This window comes from Leguminivora glycinivorella, chromosome Z, assembly GCF_023078275.1.
Source record: "Leguminivora glycinivorella isolate SPB_JAAS2020 chromosome Z, LegGlyc_1.1, whole genome shotgun sequence".
Taxonomy (NCBI): Eukaryota; Metazoa; Arthropoda; class Insecta; order Lepidoptera; family Tortricidae; genus Leguminivora; species Leguminivora glycinivorella.
The window spans coordinates 8,139,420-8,157,706 of NC_062998.1; the positions used below are offsets into that span (position 1 = coordinate 8,139,420).

At 38.6% G+C, this 18,287-nt stretch overlaps 1 protein-coding gene across 2 annotated transcripts; it reads left to right on the plus strand.

Moving 5' to 3' along the window:
- The first annotated feature begins 3,903 nt into the window (after positions 1-3,903).
- On the plus strand, positions 3,904-15,364 carry LOC125241776 (E3 ubiquitin-protein ligase BRE1-like). 2 transcript variants are annotated; one of them, XM_048150393.1, is made up of 6 exons: positions 3,904-4,162; positions 5,590-5,751; positions 6,129-6,266; positions 7,862-7,930; positions 12,050-12,160; positions 12,398-15,364. In XM_048150393.1, the coding sequence occupies exons 1-6, from the start codon at positions 4,067-4,069 to the stop codon at positions 14,114-14,116; spliced, it is 2,295 nt and encodes a 764-aa protein (XP_048006350.1). In that variant the 5' UTR covers positions 3,904-4,066; the 3' UTR covers positions 14,117-15,364. The 2 variants fall into 2 exon arrangements, with proteins under 2 accessions (XP_048006350.1, XP_048006351.1); XM_048150394.1 differs by lacking the exon at positions 7,862-7,930.
- Positions 15,365-18,287: the final 2,923 nt, after the last annotated feature.

Below are 18,287 nucleotides of genomic sequence, written 5' to 3' on the forward strand. Positions count from 1 at the left end.
CACAACTATGTAACATATTTAATAATGTAAGGGTTGATTTCCACTTCCATGAATGTATGGACCACTCCATCAAAGAAAGGTCTTAGTATAGCACTTTATCCGTATGAAAAGGGCCTTACGCACTTATTGCATAAGATATATCTCGTTAGTCAATTACTTGTTTTTAATGATTATTACATAATTTTATCATAAGTGTCATAACGAATGATTGAGATTATTTGTCAAATGGTGAGCCCGTGGCGAATGCCGAGATAATGGTGCCTTTCAGAGATGTACTACGCTACATTGCTATGGATGCATCTGTTATCCACCAATCAGCTTAGTCGAACTTGTTACTACCAGCGCTAAGCTGATTGGTGGATATCAAACACATCTCTGGTGGAAAGGCACCCTAACGCAAGGAGAAAGTTGATTGTATCTTAACGTATTAAGTTTATGTATATCTGCACGGGTAGCATGGTCGCGCGATAGACGATAAAATATCAGGCCGTCCTTATCGCACTATTAGTAAGTGCGATAGGAACGGCCAGATGTTTTATCATTTATCGCGCGACCATACTTGCCTGCCTGAAGACAAAGGTATGCTAAGTAAAAGACAATAATAATATCTTGACTGTACATTACGGTGGGATCGAAGTATTCTTTTTCATTTGTTTCGTTTTTATATCTATTTAAGCCCGCCTTTACATCTGTGAGTTTTACTGCTTAGGCACTGGTCCTACCGCGAGCTAGTAAGCTATGAGCTATCGGCTATAAAAACTAACAAAAGATAAGCACTCCCGTGCAAATAAAAGAGACACGGTGATATTGATAGCTCACTGCTGGACGAGTAGCTATAAACATCGCCGTTTCTCTTTTATTGACGCGGGAGTGATTATCTTTTGTTTGTTTTTTATAGCCGATAGCTCATAGTTTACTAGCTCGCGGTGGGACCAGTGCCTTATGTGAGCGACTTATGCAAAACTTTCAAATATACCTAAATGGTTTTTGTAAGCAGCTTACGGTAAGTTTTGACTAGCTTCGTAATCTGAAAACTTGGTGTAAATGGGTACGAGTTTGCTTACGGAAGCGACTCACAGCTTATCTAAATAAATTAATAAGTTTTGGACTTACGAAAAGGTAACTAGGGCGGTAGTTCTTTTTTCTTTTCAACTTTGGTTGCTTGCAACAATGTAAACTACAGTAAGTTGAAAAACCACAAAACTTCCATAAGCAAAACTTACGATAAGTTTTTCATAAGTGTAAATGGAACCATAAGTTGCGTACGAAAGATTTACCTAAGTAACTTACAGGTGTAAAGGCGGCCTAATAGGTACTAGTTGGGCCAAGCTAACTCTGCAGCGAAATTTATTGCACAGATCGTGGAAGTGTTATCATAAACATTAAAGGTCAATGAAATTTATGCTGTCAGACATGCTGCAGAGTTAACGCAGACCGACTTAGAGTCTGCTCGTTAGTCGGTGCTGTTACACTGGCAACACAATGGCCAGCAATTCACATACCATTGCCGCGTTTTTTAATACCCACCTACTAACTACCCAACCAACTGCCAACAAACTGTTTTGGCGGTGTTTTGTAAACTGTAATATCAATATAACTATTGTGTCTGAAGAAAAAAAAAACTAAGGAGCAAACGCGGCAATGGTATGTAATAAATAGCTGGCTATTGTGTTGCTCTAGTAAGAGCACTTTAAATCTGTGCTATTCCTTCATAGGATGGAATTTTGCTGTTCTATACTGTCTTGTCATTCTTATCAAATATGTAAAATAAGCAATTTTGAAACTTGATCAATTATAGTATATAAGGATATCGTTTATAAGGTCATGAGGCTGTGTGCAAGGATAATTAAATTGTTGAAAGAATTATGTTGTTTTTTATTAATACATTTATAAGCTGTAGCAAGAACGATATAATATGGGACTGACAAAGCCCATACAAAAAAGCATACCCCTGGCCAAAACTAAACCTGCAGATGTTTCGCAGCCTGGAAGTTAGGGTGATTCATACTTTATGAATGTTAAAAAGTTCTATGTCTCACCCCTCAAATTGTTCTCTGGTACTAAAAAATAATTGTAATTTTTTTTCAGATTTTTTCGTTACATTTTAGGGGTCGCTACCACATTGAAAATTTTGATTCTTCATACAATTTTTTTTTTAATGATATTATGACGAATCATTAATTGTATTCGTGTACCTAAAATTTTATATAACATTACAGCTTAATTTTTTTTATGCATACTATTCGTGTTTTAGGTGTTTTAAACACTGATTTTAGTGGATTTTATTGACTTGTACCAACAGTACAGAAATAAAAATTATTAAAAATCAAACGAAATTATTCTTGTAATATCAAAATATCCTCAAAAATAGCTTTAAATACCTTAATGCATTGTTTTAGACAGAAAAAACGAAAAAATATATATAAAAATCATTTTGTATGAAAAATAAAAATTTTCATTGTGTGAACAATTCGAGGGGGTGAGATATAGAACTTTTATTTAACTTTGATAAAATATGCATGCTAACTGGAAGTTGCCTAAATCATAATTATTTTTTGAAAAAAAAAAAATTGTAGGCATCAATATAGTTCTGATAGTATTTAATAGGTGGCGCTAAAAAGTCGAGGTACCATTCTTAGTGTGAATTTGGTATGAACATTGTAAATCCTATAATTATGTATAAATAAATCATCCTTAGCTGTAGTGATATTTTTTTTTATACTACGTCGGCGGCAAACAATTTTATTCACGCCTGTTGTTTTTAAGCCTGTTTAAGCTCCGCTTAGTGCACGACACGACAGACTGGTGCTGCCCTCATTTTGTAGGCTTTTCTACTGATGGAGTCAAGACTACAACGGTCGCCGCTAGCATTAATGTTTGACTTTTTATAAGAATAATAATTGTTTTATACTGGATATCAAAAGTTATCCTGGAAAGGTGCTTATCTCAAAAATCTATTATAAAAAATAATAAAAAGATCCCTTAACCGACGGTCAACCGACCGCGGCACTAAAAATAGTGGCAAATTTGCACTCACCAGCCAAATTGTCTATAAAACGGGTGCCTTGCTTTCTTAAACCTTGAAGTTGGCGGAATCAATGTATGGCCGCCGCTCACCGCTGTCGCGCTTAGACCAATGTCGTGGCTGAGCCGTAATTAAGTGCCAATAGTGCCATAACATAACACTTAAATTATTGAAAACTAGCTTTTCCCGCCGGCTTCACTCGCTTTAGAAAGAGACAAAAAGTAGCCTATGTCACTCTCCATGCCTTCAACTATCTCCACCTAAAAAATCACGTCTATTTGTCGCTCTGTTTTGTCGTGAAAGGCGGACAAACAAACAGACACACGCACTTTCCCATTTGAAATATTAGTAAGTACTAGCTTTTGCCCGCGGCTTTGCTCGCGTTACAAAGAGACAAAAAGTAGCCTATGTCACTCTCCATCCCCACAACTATCTCCACTTAAAAAAATCACGACAATTCGTCGCTCCGTTTCGCCGTGAAAGACGGACAAACAAACAGACACATACACTTTCCTATTTATAATTAGTATGGATGGATGTAGGGCGAATTTTTAATTCCAAGAAAACATTTGAATTTTGTTCCATTTTTTTGTGCCAAGGTCGGTTGACCGTCTAATAAGCGGTTAAGGGTCGACCACAAGGAGCGACATTGCGGCAATCTTCATGCCGTTTTTTAAAATTTTCCTCTTTTAATAGTGGTCAAAATGGCTTGTCAGACTTTACCTGTGACAAAAGGTTTATTATACTCTTTGGTTGATTCTATTCGATTAGTAATCGATTGAGACCATAAACAATGTTTATTTTTGTTTTAAGTTTTATAACTTATCTGTGAAGAATCCTGAGACTCGTATGTCGTATCTGTGCTATGTCGTCGCGCAATAAAATAAGATTTTATTTATTTACAAATTTGCTCAAATAGTAAATAACACACTTCTTTGATCTAGCAGTATACTTTTAAATGTAGTTGTGATTTAGATCTCTGAATCCGGTACTAACCTTTAGGTTGCCGCTGCTTAAACAAAACATTTTTTTGTTCAAACCATGGCCCGAACGAAAATAAAACGGCGCACTTATAATCTTAATAAACAGCAAAATTCAGAAAATAAACTGAGAACAGCACAGAATACGGTAACAGAGGTAAGAATTGTCTACATATTCCTATTAATGTTATAGCTAATTACTGTGTTAATAGCCACATGTACATAAACTTTCTTACGCACTATCCATTCCTTATAGTATATTATAATACTGATTCTTTATCTTATTAATAATGCCATTAGTTTATTCTTAAACACTTGGTTCAATTATTATATTATCCAAAGTATTTGTACTGTGTTTGTTGAATTGTTTGGTTATTTGATTGCATGTGGTGTTTGTTTATTGCGGATAAGCTTAAAATATTTTCATTTCCATTGATGCAATGTTCCACAAGTAAAAAGTGTTCGAGTAACAATTGTTGCCTTTGAGTGGTCAAGCCAAAGCTGGTAGTTACCCTGACAATGAAAGCACTGGTCATGGGCTTGAATCCTTTTAAGGCCATTTATTTGTATGATTAATACAGATTATTTTTTCTTTCTTCTCGCTTCTTCGCATAGTACCCTGCAATCTTCGTGTAGCTTTGTGCAATGCATTTGTATATCTAGATGTTCTCGTTCAATCAATTCTCGTGACCAGTATCTGTGATTAAGTCAAATTTTCTTGTCCAAATTGGCTTCAGTCCAATTCCATTCAGCAGCAGGGAATTTTCCAAAATGGGAATTAAGTGTGTGGAGTTTAATGCCAATGATATTTGACTATGATAATCAGTGATCGGAACTATGGGAGCAAAACTTTAACAAAACCTTAGAGCTGACCTAAATAAAATAAAAAAACCAAGATTATTATTTTCAGATCACTATTAAATTTGATTCTATACCTGAATCCAAGATTTACAATACTTTACTACAGGGATATTAATATTTTCAGGGCTGTATTAAGCACTCTATAATGTCCACTTAGCAAGTTTTGTTAAAGTTTTGCTCCCATAGTTCTGATCACTGGTGATAATGACTTGTTTTACAAATGTTTACAGCTCAAAAAGCCACTAGTATTAATTTACTTACACCCTTATTCATAAACATACACTAAAGTTATCCAGCTGATAAAGTTCGTTTGTCCCTTTCTATCACACCAATACGTCGGAAAGGGACAAACAAACTTTATCGGCTTGGTAACTTTAGTGTACGTTTATGAATAACGGGGTTAGTCTCTACTGAGTTTTCTTTTGTCTTGAGTATTAGCTTTTGACTTTATTTCTTGGCGTTCCTTGTATTCGCTAAAGCGCTGCTATTTTTTTTATTGAGCTGTACACTGTACTGTAGCCTTGCCATTGTATTACATAAATATGATTGTGTTTCTGTATCTACTTGGTTGTGGAATACACAGCAACATATGGGTTTGTAACTAGACCCAGATTAGCTGAAATTGCAAATATATGGCACCTTAAAACAGTCTCAAACCGATAATAGATTCTCGGAATAGACAAAAAAATTTAAGCTGATGATATTTTCCGTCTATGGTTGTAGGAGCTACCACAAGAAGCATCAGTCAGTCCGCCACAAGAGTGCCCCATAATCCAGGCTAAACAACCAGAGGCGCCAGCAGGCGCTGCTCCGCTGGAAACATTGCCACTGCCGGCTGAAGAGTTAGAGGTGGAGAAGGAAACGCTGTCCAAGTCTATGTGTTTGGTAAGTTCTAGAACTAGTGGACAGAGCTCAAAATTGAGGCAGTACTCATGCGCGCACATTTGCCTCGCCCGAGCAAATTTGCTCAGCAGGATGGCGGCCCTCAGGTCAGCTGGTCAAAATAGTTCTGCACATATTTATTTCCGTGGCACGTAATTTCTTTTGAATATGGATTAAAAAGAGAAGTAAATCATTCACGATTCACGGTAACAAATATATTCTCTCGTGCATGCACTTGTCGTTCAAAAATAGAGTCGAAAAGTTTCTTGACTGACCGTACACCCAATAAGATATAGGTACCTATATCGATACTTAGTACAATGTCACTTTCACAGATGGCAGAATGGAAGAAGTTAGATTTTGAATGTATTTTTTTTCAGAGTGCATCAACTATTGAGAATCAGGAAGAGACTTCCAATATAAATGTAGAAGAGGCTGTTGCAGTTACTGAAGACACAAATACAACTGATAATAATCCACAAGAAAATTCCTTGAAGAATGACGATAGTATAGAATTGGTAAGTTTTACCAGTTACGAGTTGTTTTCTGCTATTTAATTTAACAATACGCTGTCAGGTGAAATCAAACTTCTGATTAGAATAAAATGAAACCTCTTACGCGGCATTACACATTACGTAGTTAATGATAACGTTGCGCGTGTAACATGATATAATTATACATGCAAGCGGAATCATGCCGCCCTAAGTCGTCTTGGCGTCGCTCGGTTCAGCAAGAACTCAGGGTGTTAGGGATGGGGTGGGAGGTTACCCAAACTGCCCAAGACCGGAGTAAATGGAAAAATATGATTCGAGCCCAAAACCACAGCAGAGGGTAACAGTAACAGGATGTAAAGAAGAAAATATGTAATATAACATTTCATAAAGTCAGGCTAAAATAGTTATCCTGGGCAGCGCCGGCCCGAGCTCTCAATTTGTTTACCTTTTTAGGGTTCCGTACCAAAAAGGTACAACAGGAACCCTTATGGTGCGACTCTGTCCGTCTGTCTGTCCGTCTGTCACATTCCTAAATATCTCGAGAACTACTAATGCTATCAACTTCAAATTTGGAATAGTTGTGAACATTGTGAACCTCTACGAATAGAAGGTATAATTTTTTTAAATCTATTAATTTTAATTGTAGAAAATGGCCAAAATGAAAGGGGGGCAAACTGTAAATTTCAAGTTACTAGGTCAAGTGGGGTATCGTTAGAAAGAGCTCAAATTGAACGTAAATAAACTATTTTTTATAATTTTTTTGTTGTGGAAAAAAAAAGAATTTTGAAGGAAAATGTAAAAAAAAATACCGTCCCCCCCCCTTATCTTCGAAGTTTACCAACGAAAAATTATGAAAATTTTAGGAAACATTGGTTTTATGCTAAATATTACAGGAAAAATATAATCGTGTTTGTATCTTGAAAACTTTTTTTTTAATTAACAAAAAACTTTTCAGATTTTTACTTTTAATTTACCCACCTTTGCGGATGTATATATATAGTACTTCAAATTAATACGAGATGTTACGTAAATCATCTTCTTTCCAATAAAGTAAAAATTGTTTAAATCGGTTAACATTATAAAGAATAATCCCTGAAAAACCAACATACTATGGTCGCGCAAATTAGTTAGCGAATTCACCGAGAGATGGCGCTATACACAATAATGCTCATTAGTACCTATACTTTTGTCTTCTAGTCAAGTCGTTAGAGTTATGTGAAAACATGAGATTATTTTAACTGGGGAGTTTGAAAGTTTGTACGGAACCCTCGGTGGGCGAGTCCGACTCGCACTTGACCGGTTTTTTTACTAAACTCGCAAAGGATGCTGTTTTTTGGGGGAGGGGAGGGGGGTTATCATTTGTCATTTTGGCGCCCCTCCTATGGTTTGTCCCATTGAGCGGCCGCTCCGATCCTGGGCGCTCCGAGCCGGGAGGACTTGAGGACGGACGCAACGCTATCTGCTCTCTCCAATTTTTGTTTCAGTTTTTTTTTAAATATTATTTTTGATTGTTCAAACATATTTTGTGACATTTTTTATTCCTGTAAAATAGATCATTCCTTATCATTAAATTTAACCTTTTTAATTACGTTTTATTTAATATTTTTCATAACCTTCAGAAATCGCCAATACTCGGGTGCAGTCGTAGATCAAGATCCTGCCGCGTACGACTTAAAAACAGTAACAACGTTAGTAATTATTCATGAAACATAAAGTAACTAACACAATATACACAAATATTACAGTTTTGCACCTTTCTGACTTAGAAAAAGTCAATGTGGCATTTATATTTGTAGAAAACTCTATGTCAACACATTCACTAACCAGACAAAAACTGGCGCACTACGTTAGAAACCGGTCGTAATTTAAAACCGCCCGCTTATATGGAGAAAACCCGCCCAGCGAGTTCTCCGGCATCCGGGCAAAGTTCACGAGTGCCCTCAAGGCGGGTTCTTGGTTGCGTAATAAGTGTTAAAAATGCGTAAAACTTGGCAAAAATCAGTTAAATTTTATCTCTTTCGAACGAATATAAATGTCAAAATGACTTCATATGGACAAACTATTAACACGACCAAGTAAACGTGTACAATTACCTACTAATAACATTACGCTATTCCTTTATTAACATTTTAGTTTTTCTTACGCTATTATTTCATTAACATTTTAGTTTTTCACTTGTAGCAGTAATATCGTGTGAAGAATATTTAAGTTAGCTTTGATTGTCGGCATCATGACGAGACTGCATTATACGAGGGCTGATTGAAAAGTTCGCGGCTTAAATATGAAATCAAAACCAAAGTTTTTTTATAATATTTTTATTTCTCTACGTAGTCCCCGTTAAGGTCTTTGCACTTATTCCATCTGGATTCCAAAGCCATTATACCACTTTTAAAAAAAAATTCCTCCAGGCCTTCAAAATAGGTATCCACTTCAGCTTGGACCTCGTCGTTGGTCAAAAATTTCTTACCACCCATGTGTTTTTTTAAGTTTGGAAATAAATGGAACTCCGATGGTGTCAAATCGGGTGAATAAGGCAGATGCGGCAATAATTCAAACCCGCAATTATGAATTTCTGCCATTGACTTTAGTGACGTATGCACGCGTGCATTGTCCTGGTGGAAAAGAACTTTCTTTGTCAGCACTCCAGGTCTTTTTACTTTCAAAGTCGACGTAAAAGTCGACGTAATCGACGTAAAAGTTCGCAATAATAGTCCGAGTTTATAGTCGTACCTTTTTGGAGATAGTCAACCATTATTACACCCTTTGCGTCCCAGAACACTGATGCCATAACTTTATTTGCCGACAAAATGGCCTTTGCCTTTTTGGGTGGCGGAGATCCAGCACGAACCCACTGTTTTGATTGCTGTTTAGTCTCGGGCGTATAGTGGTAGACCCATGTCTCATCCATAGTAACATATCTGTCCAAAAAGTCTTGAGGGTCAGCTTCATACAGGTCTAGACAGTCGCGTGAAATTGTTAGACGAGTGATTTTTTGTTCCACTGAAAGGAGCTTTGGAACCCATCTCGCCGACACCTTGGAAAACCCTAATTCGTTAACTATAATGTTTTGAGTTTTTTCATAGGAGATGCCTACGATGTCGGCTATTTCTCTCACTTTTAACCGTCGGTCTTGGATTATCATTTTGCATACAGTTGCCACATTATTTGGATTGGTCGCAGTAGTTGGCCTCCCGGAGCGAGGGTCATCTGCGATACTGACTCGTCCCCGCTTGAATTCAGCTGCCCACTTTTTTACCATCGTATATGATGGACCGGATTGCCCTAATGTACACTGCATATCTTCATAAATTTGTTTCGCAGTCAATCCTTTTTTATGAAGATATTTAATTACATCACGTTGCTCCAAATTGTCCATTGTGAAAAAACTGCTTACACGTATTTTTAAATGAGAGGAAAAGCTTATTTTAAAATATTGCATTTGATTAAAATTTCGCGGGATGACAACTAAATAATGACAGTTCAAAATGACGGCAGAAAAAAGAAACTAAGTTTTTTTTTTAATGGTCAGGCCGCGAACTTTCCAATCAGCCCTCGTAATTACAAATAAGTGATATATAGGAACAGGAGGTTCTTAGATTTGTTTATGCTTATCGTCTACTATATGGTATACGTCCATCGCACGCATCCTATTTAGTATTATTTTTATAGAAAATCACAGAAGTGCGTCCACTGATCCCCTCAGCAAGTCAGCACGTACGTCAATATCAGTAAACGAAATGCGATGCGATGCGTACGATACGGGCTTGTGGACGGCTAGCTTTAGTCCGAACGACAGCGGCGGTCGCATGAAAACAGATTCATTCACGTGTATCTATACTATAGGTATAGATACAATTTTGCTCGGACCGCTCGGTAGGTCGCGTGGCATGATAACCAAGGTTCGGAAAAACGCCGCTCATTTTGAACACAACCCTGGGTACGTAGCCGAATGGCACAAACGCTGACGAAACGAAACGCTCGTAGATATTTATAAGAATAAGAATAAGAATAAGAATCGTTTTATTTGCCAAAAACAGTATAGAATACAATATTAATAACTACTACAATACTATTATTTAAAATAAATTGCAGGCAACTATAACATAAAATAATACTAAAAACTAAAAGTAAAATTAAAAACCTGAGCGAGCAATGGCAAATGGGTTCCAGTTTCAGCATGTGCTAGGCTACCTGGTAGCCTGGCGCTGGTTTTCAAACTGGTCCCTGAGACTTGAGAGAGTGATCACTACAGAGGTATATGTAAGGCGAGAACAATATTTATAAAAAAACGTGATTCTGCGCGTGTGTGTGTGTGCGTGTGCGTGTGTGTGTGTGTGTGTGTGCGTGTGCGTGTGCGTGTGTGTGTGCGTGTGCGTGTGCGTGTGCGTGTGCGTGTGCGTGTGCGTGTGCGTGTGCGTGTGCGTGTGCGTGTGCGTGTGCGTGTGCGTGTGCGTGTGCGTGTGCGTGTGCGTGTGCGTGTGCGTGTGCGCGTGCGCGTGCGCGTGCGCGTGCGCGTGCGCGTGCGCGTGCGCGTGCGCGTGCGCGTGCGCGTGCGTGTGTGTGTGTGTGTGTACTACTTTTGGTTGTTTTTAATTTAAATTTTAATATGCAGGTGTACGTTAAATACATTTACTTAAGAGGGGGGTATTTGGCCTGGGTCTCTAGGAGGTATGCTTGCGTTAACTGTTTGAACTTTGCAAACGACATAGGCTCTCGCAAGGGAGGTGGTAAATCATTCCAAATTTTGGCAGCAGCGTATTTGAAACCCCCTCTGGAAAATGCAGTCCTGTGCTGTGGAATGATTAGTTTTGTGCATCTTCTGAGTAATTTTAGGCGAGTATCCTGAACCCATTTCAGTTTCTCAAAAAGATAACACGGTTTCTGGAACTCTATGATCTTCCGGACGGTAGAGACTAAGTGAAGACGCCTTCGATTGTCCATGTTCAGCATTTTTCTGTCATTAAGGTAAGGTGTTATATGGGCTCTTTTAGGGACGTCATAGCAGAAACGTATGCAGGCATTCTGTACCCGTTGTATGCATCGTTTGGTTATAGACAGCAGTCTACTAATGAACTAATGTTTCTCTGACCTGACTGACTAATGTTTCTCTGACCTTTTCTGACAGGTATTTCCGAATGTTGTATAGAACTTTTAATCTGTAAAATGCGTTCCTTATTTTTATATTTACGTGTTCTATGTATCTTAATTGTCCATCTAGTATCATACCAAGATTTTTAGCATTTTCAACTTCAGTTATCGGCTGGTTTCTAATAACGACTCTGGGTCTCTGCTCTTTTATCCTTATACGCTGCCATTTGTTATGCCATATTTATCTCTATCGCTCTTGCGTATTGACGTGACAGAGCCAGACTGCCTTTCGCGGCGTTTCGTTTTCGTGTCGCGTCGCAGAAATGCCATTCGGCTACGGCACCTGTTCAATAAATAATTCCTAATACCTTAAACGATAAAATAGCCTTAATGATGTCCATACATTTAACAAATATTTTAGACTCATAAATATTTAGGTCTTAAACATAGGTTTTATTTTTAAACTAACGGGCGTTTTCCCGAGTCTCATGTATGGGATAAAATAGACTCGTTTTAGACAACAGCGGGCCGCAAGCCGCGCCACGCCTAAAGAAGTACCTTATAAGAGTTATAAGTACAATGTGCTCGCGCGACAAACGTCCAATGCAGATGAGCCAACGTTCGACCGAGGAAAACTCGCGCGCTGAGGCTCTGAGGAGGTGCTCTAAGTCCCTCATCTGTATGGACCCGCTTATAAACATTGCCTCGCAAATTTTCAGGACTGGTCCATCCAAGCCACCCAAGGTGCCGCCGGCAATGGGCAGTCTGACACCAACGCCGATGAAGAAGTGCACAGTATATCACGGGACTCACCGTTAAATCTGGCATGGGTAAGATATTATACAATGAAAATGACAAGATTTCGCGAAACAGATATGTATTTCAAGTCAGAAATTGATCTAAATCTCGAACGGTAAAAGATTGTTTCCCACGATATCATTTTCTTATCATTGACGATATCATTAATGTACTTATTATTAGTTTTGAACATGCTGGCAATAATAAAGATGAAAACGTTCTCATTATATGTATTTGCAGTTTATTAGGAAAATGTCTTTACATTTCAGGACTCGTCCATGAAAGAGAACTGTCGTCAGCAAGCGAACGCTCCCAACTTCCGGCCCATTACGCCAGACAACCTGCTGGTGCCAGTAGACGAGATATTCTCCCCCACCACACAGAAACAAATCCGGACCACCATACGGGCCCTGTTCCCCAACGGGCCGCCGCCGCCGCCGCCCGTTCGGCCCATGAGGAGGCCCAAGAAAGGTGACGTCCCGTACATTGTCAACTGCACTAAGAGACCACGAGTCCCTTCCCCCAAGAGTCTCGACGTCTTCACAGGGGACAAATATGGCATCACCAGCACCACCAACTGTGACGAAAACGAAGAGCAGTGTACCCCAGAGAAGAAACCCCGGCGCGGCCCGTACGGCGGCCCCAGCATCTCCAAATCAACATTCAATCGACAAACCAATGAGATCGCTGAACGGCTTAAACTTTACGAAAAAATCGATAGGCTAGTCGGCAGAAGTCCCAAGGTGGAACCCGTCGGTTACATGAAGCGCGCGTTCAGCCCGCTGCCCAGCACCTCCACTGACAACGAAACGATCATGAAAAACGACAAACACTTTAGTGAAAGCTTGAACTGTGATAATTTTGATATAGACGAAGATGAGGAATTACCGGAAGTTATATGGGAAACGGATAATATTAAAAAGGAGAAAGATCAATTAGATCTTTCCTCACCTTTAAAAAATAGAGACATAGAAACTAATAAATATACTGATAGTATACTAACAGCAATGAATGAAGATATGAATAACAATAATGATGTTATTGCCATAGATGACGAGTTCTGTGAAATTCAATTTGATAAATTTATGCCAAAGGAGAAAATACTCGACTACTCTGACTGCGGACCCAAAAAAGAACCAGAGCTGCCCACGGTACCTTTTTCACTGATGCAGTCATCAAAACCTTCGACCGACATTTGTGCGACGACCTCCACTGACGTAATTTGTGTCGATAACACCTGCACCACACAAGCGCATTCTAACTCAGTCACTTCCCCTGTGCTGCGAGCGATTAATAAAAATGCAACCGCCACAGCAACGAAACAGTCTGATCTAGTCATTGAAGTGCCAGAAGCTTTAGAACCCATTAATATGTCACGACACGCCCCCATTAGAGCTCCGTCGTGGAACGAGGAAGTTCAGTTTGTCTCCGAAGAGAGGATAGAGGGACCAAACAACTCTACTGCAGAAGACCTCCCTGAAGTGCAGATCGTGTCCCAGACTCCCGCCGCCCCGGACACCAGCTCGAACGGAATATTTTCAACGGCCATCAACGAGCTACAGCAGTTCCTCACCTGCCTCCATGAGGCCTGTTCCTGGAAGAAAACGAAAAAGAAAAACACCAAAACGAAATCCAAAGAAAACTCGTGCGCTCCCTCCAACACCGAAAATGTTTTATCAATCAATGATGAGAACACGGCACCTGTGAATGTTGAAAACGTATCAAATGTTAACGGTGAAAATGCTACAGTGAGTCAAGTGCAGCCGGACACTAGCTTGAATGGCGTCGCCGAGTCATCACCCGGTAAGCAACTCGGTGAGTGCCCGATCTGCCTGGAAAATCTGCGGAGAGGCTCCATAGCTTCCACGACTTGTGGTCACGTCTTCTGCCTCGAGTGCATCAGAGAGTCGCTGAGGAGCAGCGGCAAGAGGTGTCCGACCTGCCGGAAGCAACTGCGAGGAGTCGGGTACCACCAGGTGTTTCTGTAATTTTAATGTCTTTATCGTAAGCATTCCATGTGATTTTATATTACCAGTTTACATGTACCTAAATGTGACATATCTGTACTGTATCTAAGACTGACTCAAGCTACAATTTAGGCTGTACCTAATTGCTAAAATTTTCGATTTTTCTGCATCTTGTACAGTAGTACATAATGCTACATGTGTATAGGGATGATTTTTGTAGCTTTGGGTCACCCAGACTTTAGTTGTAGTTAGATATTATTTAATTGGTGTACGTACGAAAGTTCATAAGTGTCAGACATTTGTGTACTTAGATAAAGTAAGGCGGTTATCATTCTACTTCCACTTATTGCCTTAGAAAGTTGGGCTGTGCCCGACCGTAGGGCCAAATACACTGCTAGATGTAAGGAGCGCTTGAATGTCTAGTTACACTCGATGATACAGGGTCAAGTTCACTGATGCATATACTGACTGGTCAAGTGCATAGCTGAATGGAAGAGGTACAGTCAGCCAAAAAAGTGATTTACCACTTTTCGACCTCATGTGTTTGACATAGAGTCGAAAAATGGTAAACCACTTTCTTGGCTGACTGTACGAGGTACTCAGATACTGAGCGGTAGGTCTTTACGCAACGAATAGCGGTGGTAGTGTGATATCCGCCAAAGGGCGTTAAGCATTAAAAAAAATCGGACAAGGTGATTGTCCCTATCTATCTATTGTACACTCGAAAAATGTTTGGAGCCGATGATGCCGTAATTTACCTACAGTTATGTGTATAAATAGACCGAAATGTTTATCCATCGTATTTTCTAGGAATTGCACGAAAGTACAGTGTTAGTCCGTTTTCACACTATCCGATCCGATATCGGAAGTCGGAAGGATTTCATAGGAAAAAATAATCAAAGATGGCGTCCTTATTGTGAAAACGCACTTACGCTGTTTCAGCCAGGCTCAGTACAACAGTGACTGATGATAAATAGGAAGTTTCAGAGAAAATACGATTAAAAAACTATTATGCACTATACATAAGTACAGTCAACCAATGGGAACCCTAGGCCCCTGTAGAACTATGTCATAGTGACGTTATAAATCAGATTGTAAGAAAAATCTTACTGTTTGTGATTTTGACATGGTTGTAGAGTGGCCTAGGGTTCCAATTGGTTGACAGTACATACGTGTGCATTAGAGATAGAAGATAGGTGTTCGATAGTTTTGTGCGTAACGCTCCTAATTAAACAGCAGAACAAGCACATTAGTAGGGGGAAATTAGCTAAAATTCTAAAACAATTGTAAAACGTAGTAAAAATTTTTACTAAATATCCACCATCTAATATTTTATATTCGTTGCCTGGTTTTAAAGATATTCAGACATAACTTTTCTCATACAAATGTATCAAGTAGGGTGACCACACTATGTCGGCTCCTGATTTTCCCCACCTTCCCATTGTCATATTGAGATTGGGGAGTTTCGTTCGTTCAATTTTGATAATATTAAACTAATACCATATTAATTCTCCATCTGCAAACTGTTTTTAGGTTATGTTCTTGGCCTAGTGATGATGTGTATTGTGTAATTTTTATCGACGTCAGGATAATAACCATATCGACATGCATGCATTAAAAAGGACATGAATGATAATTGGTAAGAAACAAAGAATATAATACTTCACTAGTAAGAAACCAGAACCTGGTAATCTAATCGCGCTAACAGATGAGCGTACCGGATTTGTAAGTGGGAGCGAGAAATAGTTATTCTTTTCTCGCTCCCACTTACAAATCCGGTAAACTATTATCAAAATTGAACGAAACTCCCCAATCTCAATATGACAATGGGAAGGTGGGGAAAATCAGGAGCCGACATAGTGTGGTCACCCTACTTGATACATTTGTATGAGAAAAGTTATGTCTGAATATCTTTAAAACCAGACAACGAATATAAAATATTAGATGGTGGATATTTAGTAAAAATTTTTACTAAATGTTGAAGTACTTTCGAGTGTCTTAGGTGCTACAAATCGTAAGATATTTACATTTTTAACTTTCTCAAAACGTGTGGACTGAGTGAGCACTTACAAAAATTTATTATAAAAAAACCTGACACGTTAGTGGTTCGTTTTGTATTTTACAAATTCCCATTTCACTTTTACTAAACTATACACATATAATAGCGGTCTAAATCTTATGTTTTTCATCAAAATTCGGCTTTTCAAAAGTGTGTGGATTGAGTGAGCATAAGAAACTATTTGTAAAAAATTTAATACGTCACTAGGTGATCTAATATTTATAGAGGTAGGTTGGTTTTCATTGGTGGTTTGTGAGAACTGAGTGAGCACATGTTAATGGCATAATTAATGGAAGGTTTTTTGATCAATTGAAATATGTAATTAATGGAAGGTTTTTTTAATTGTTATAGACCGAAGTTATTTTTCATCAACCCTCCCCACTCCTCCCTCCTCTGCGTCACCCCTCTACCCTCCCTTAAAGTGCCGAAAATGCGGTTTTTCTCGATTTCTGACAAAACTGTTGAAGATACAGAAAAAACGCGTAGGAACGAAGTAATCCTTAATAAATTTACTACAAATCATTCATTAACACTTTGATTCTAGCACTTATAGTTTACGCGTGATCCGTGACGAAAGTTGGTCTTTTGCTGCAATTTTCTTAAGTGAATGTTAAGTTTTCGCCCAAAATGCATACGAAATCTTCGAAATTTGTTTGATATAACTAAAATATTGTAACTCATGACTAAAATAAAATTAAGGGGGGAAAATCACTACCATGGGTGGAATTTCCAATATGTCTTGGAATTCCAGTAACTATTTAAAACGTAATATTTTCACGGTAGTAGTCGCTAGGAGTACCATTGATCTTTATAGTATATCTATGACTGGGGATAAGCTTTTGGTAGCTGTTGGTAGAGCCCTGGAGTATCAATCCAGTAGCCGTGAGTTCAAGTCCCACCCATGGTAGTGATTTTTCCCCCTGAAATTAATTTTCAGTTTATAATATTTTAGTAATATCAAACAGATTTCGTAAGCAATTTGGGAGAAAACTTAACATTAACTAAAGAAAATTGCAGCAAAGGACCAACTTTCGTGATGGATCACGCGAAACCTATAAGTGCTAGAACCAAAGTGTCAATGAACGATTTGTAGTAAATTTATCAAGGATTACTTTTTTCCTACACGCTTTTTCTGGATCTACAACGGTTTTGTCAGAATTCGCGAAAAACCGCATTTTCGGCTATTTAAGGGGGGAAGAGGGGTGACGCAGAGGGGGGAGGGTTGATGAAAAATAATTTCGGCCTGTAATGTACATATCCCAATCAAAAAAAATCTTCCATTAATTATGCCAACATTTTCATACATAACTTTCCAGAAGCAACGGACTACATGATATGGCAACATTTCTGACCCGTGAGATAGACAGATTACCTGTACCGTTCTAACTAATACAGTTAGAAAAGGACAGGGCTAGATCATGTGCTTGCCCTGCACAAACGCTATAAATAGCAGCATTTAACTTAAAGTTGATGTTAGATTTAATATTTTGAACGCCAATGGCCGTTGAGTACTGATTAGTTAGTAATAAAGGATTGAAGTGAGGTTTGTATAAGGGAAGTGATGAATGGAAAGTGTTGAAATGAGGAATCAAAAGGGTTTTGAATAAATTTATGCAGTATACAGTCATTGCTTACCGTGTCTAACATTGCCTTAAACTGTGGTAGCAAATGGCTAAGTAGTTCCATCTATTTCTCTCTTCTTCAGTCGTTCCCTCAATGCTGAGGATCGGGACATGTCATTCTGCTGAATATTAGGTCGCTCCATAGGCTTCTGTTCATCTATTTCAGCCGCCACACAATTTTATTAGACATTCGTTCAATTTGGATCAGTATTTGCTTTACATTGTTCGATTAAAAATCTTCTGAATCATTCCCCTTTGTCCCTCAAGATCGGAGCCAGGCAATGTTAGGTATGGTAGGCATAATGTACTTAAAGTCCTGTTATATTAATTATCTGTCCTTATAGGTCTAAACATACTATTTCAAATCAACAGGACACTCGAAACTTTTATATTGAAGCCTTATGTCACAGTATAAGACCAGTAGTAACTCTTCTAACAGTTCTAACGGATAAGCGGTTGTAAGCTCTCTTGTAAGCGGATGAGAAAGAAAGAAAGAAAAGACGTTTATTAG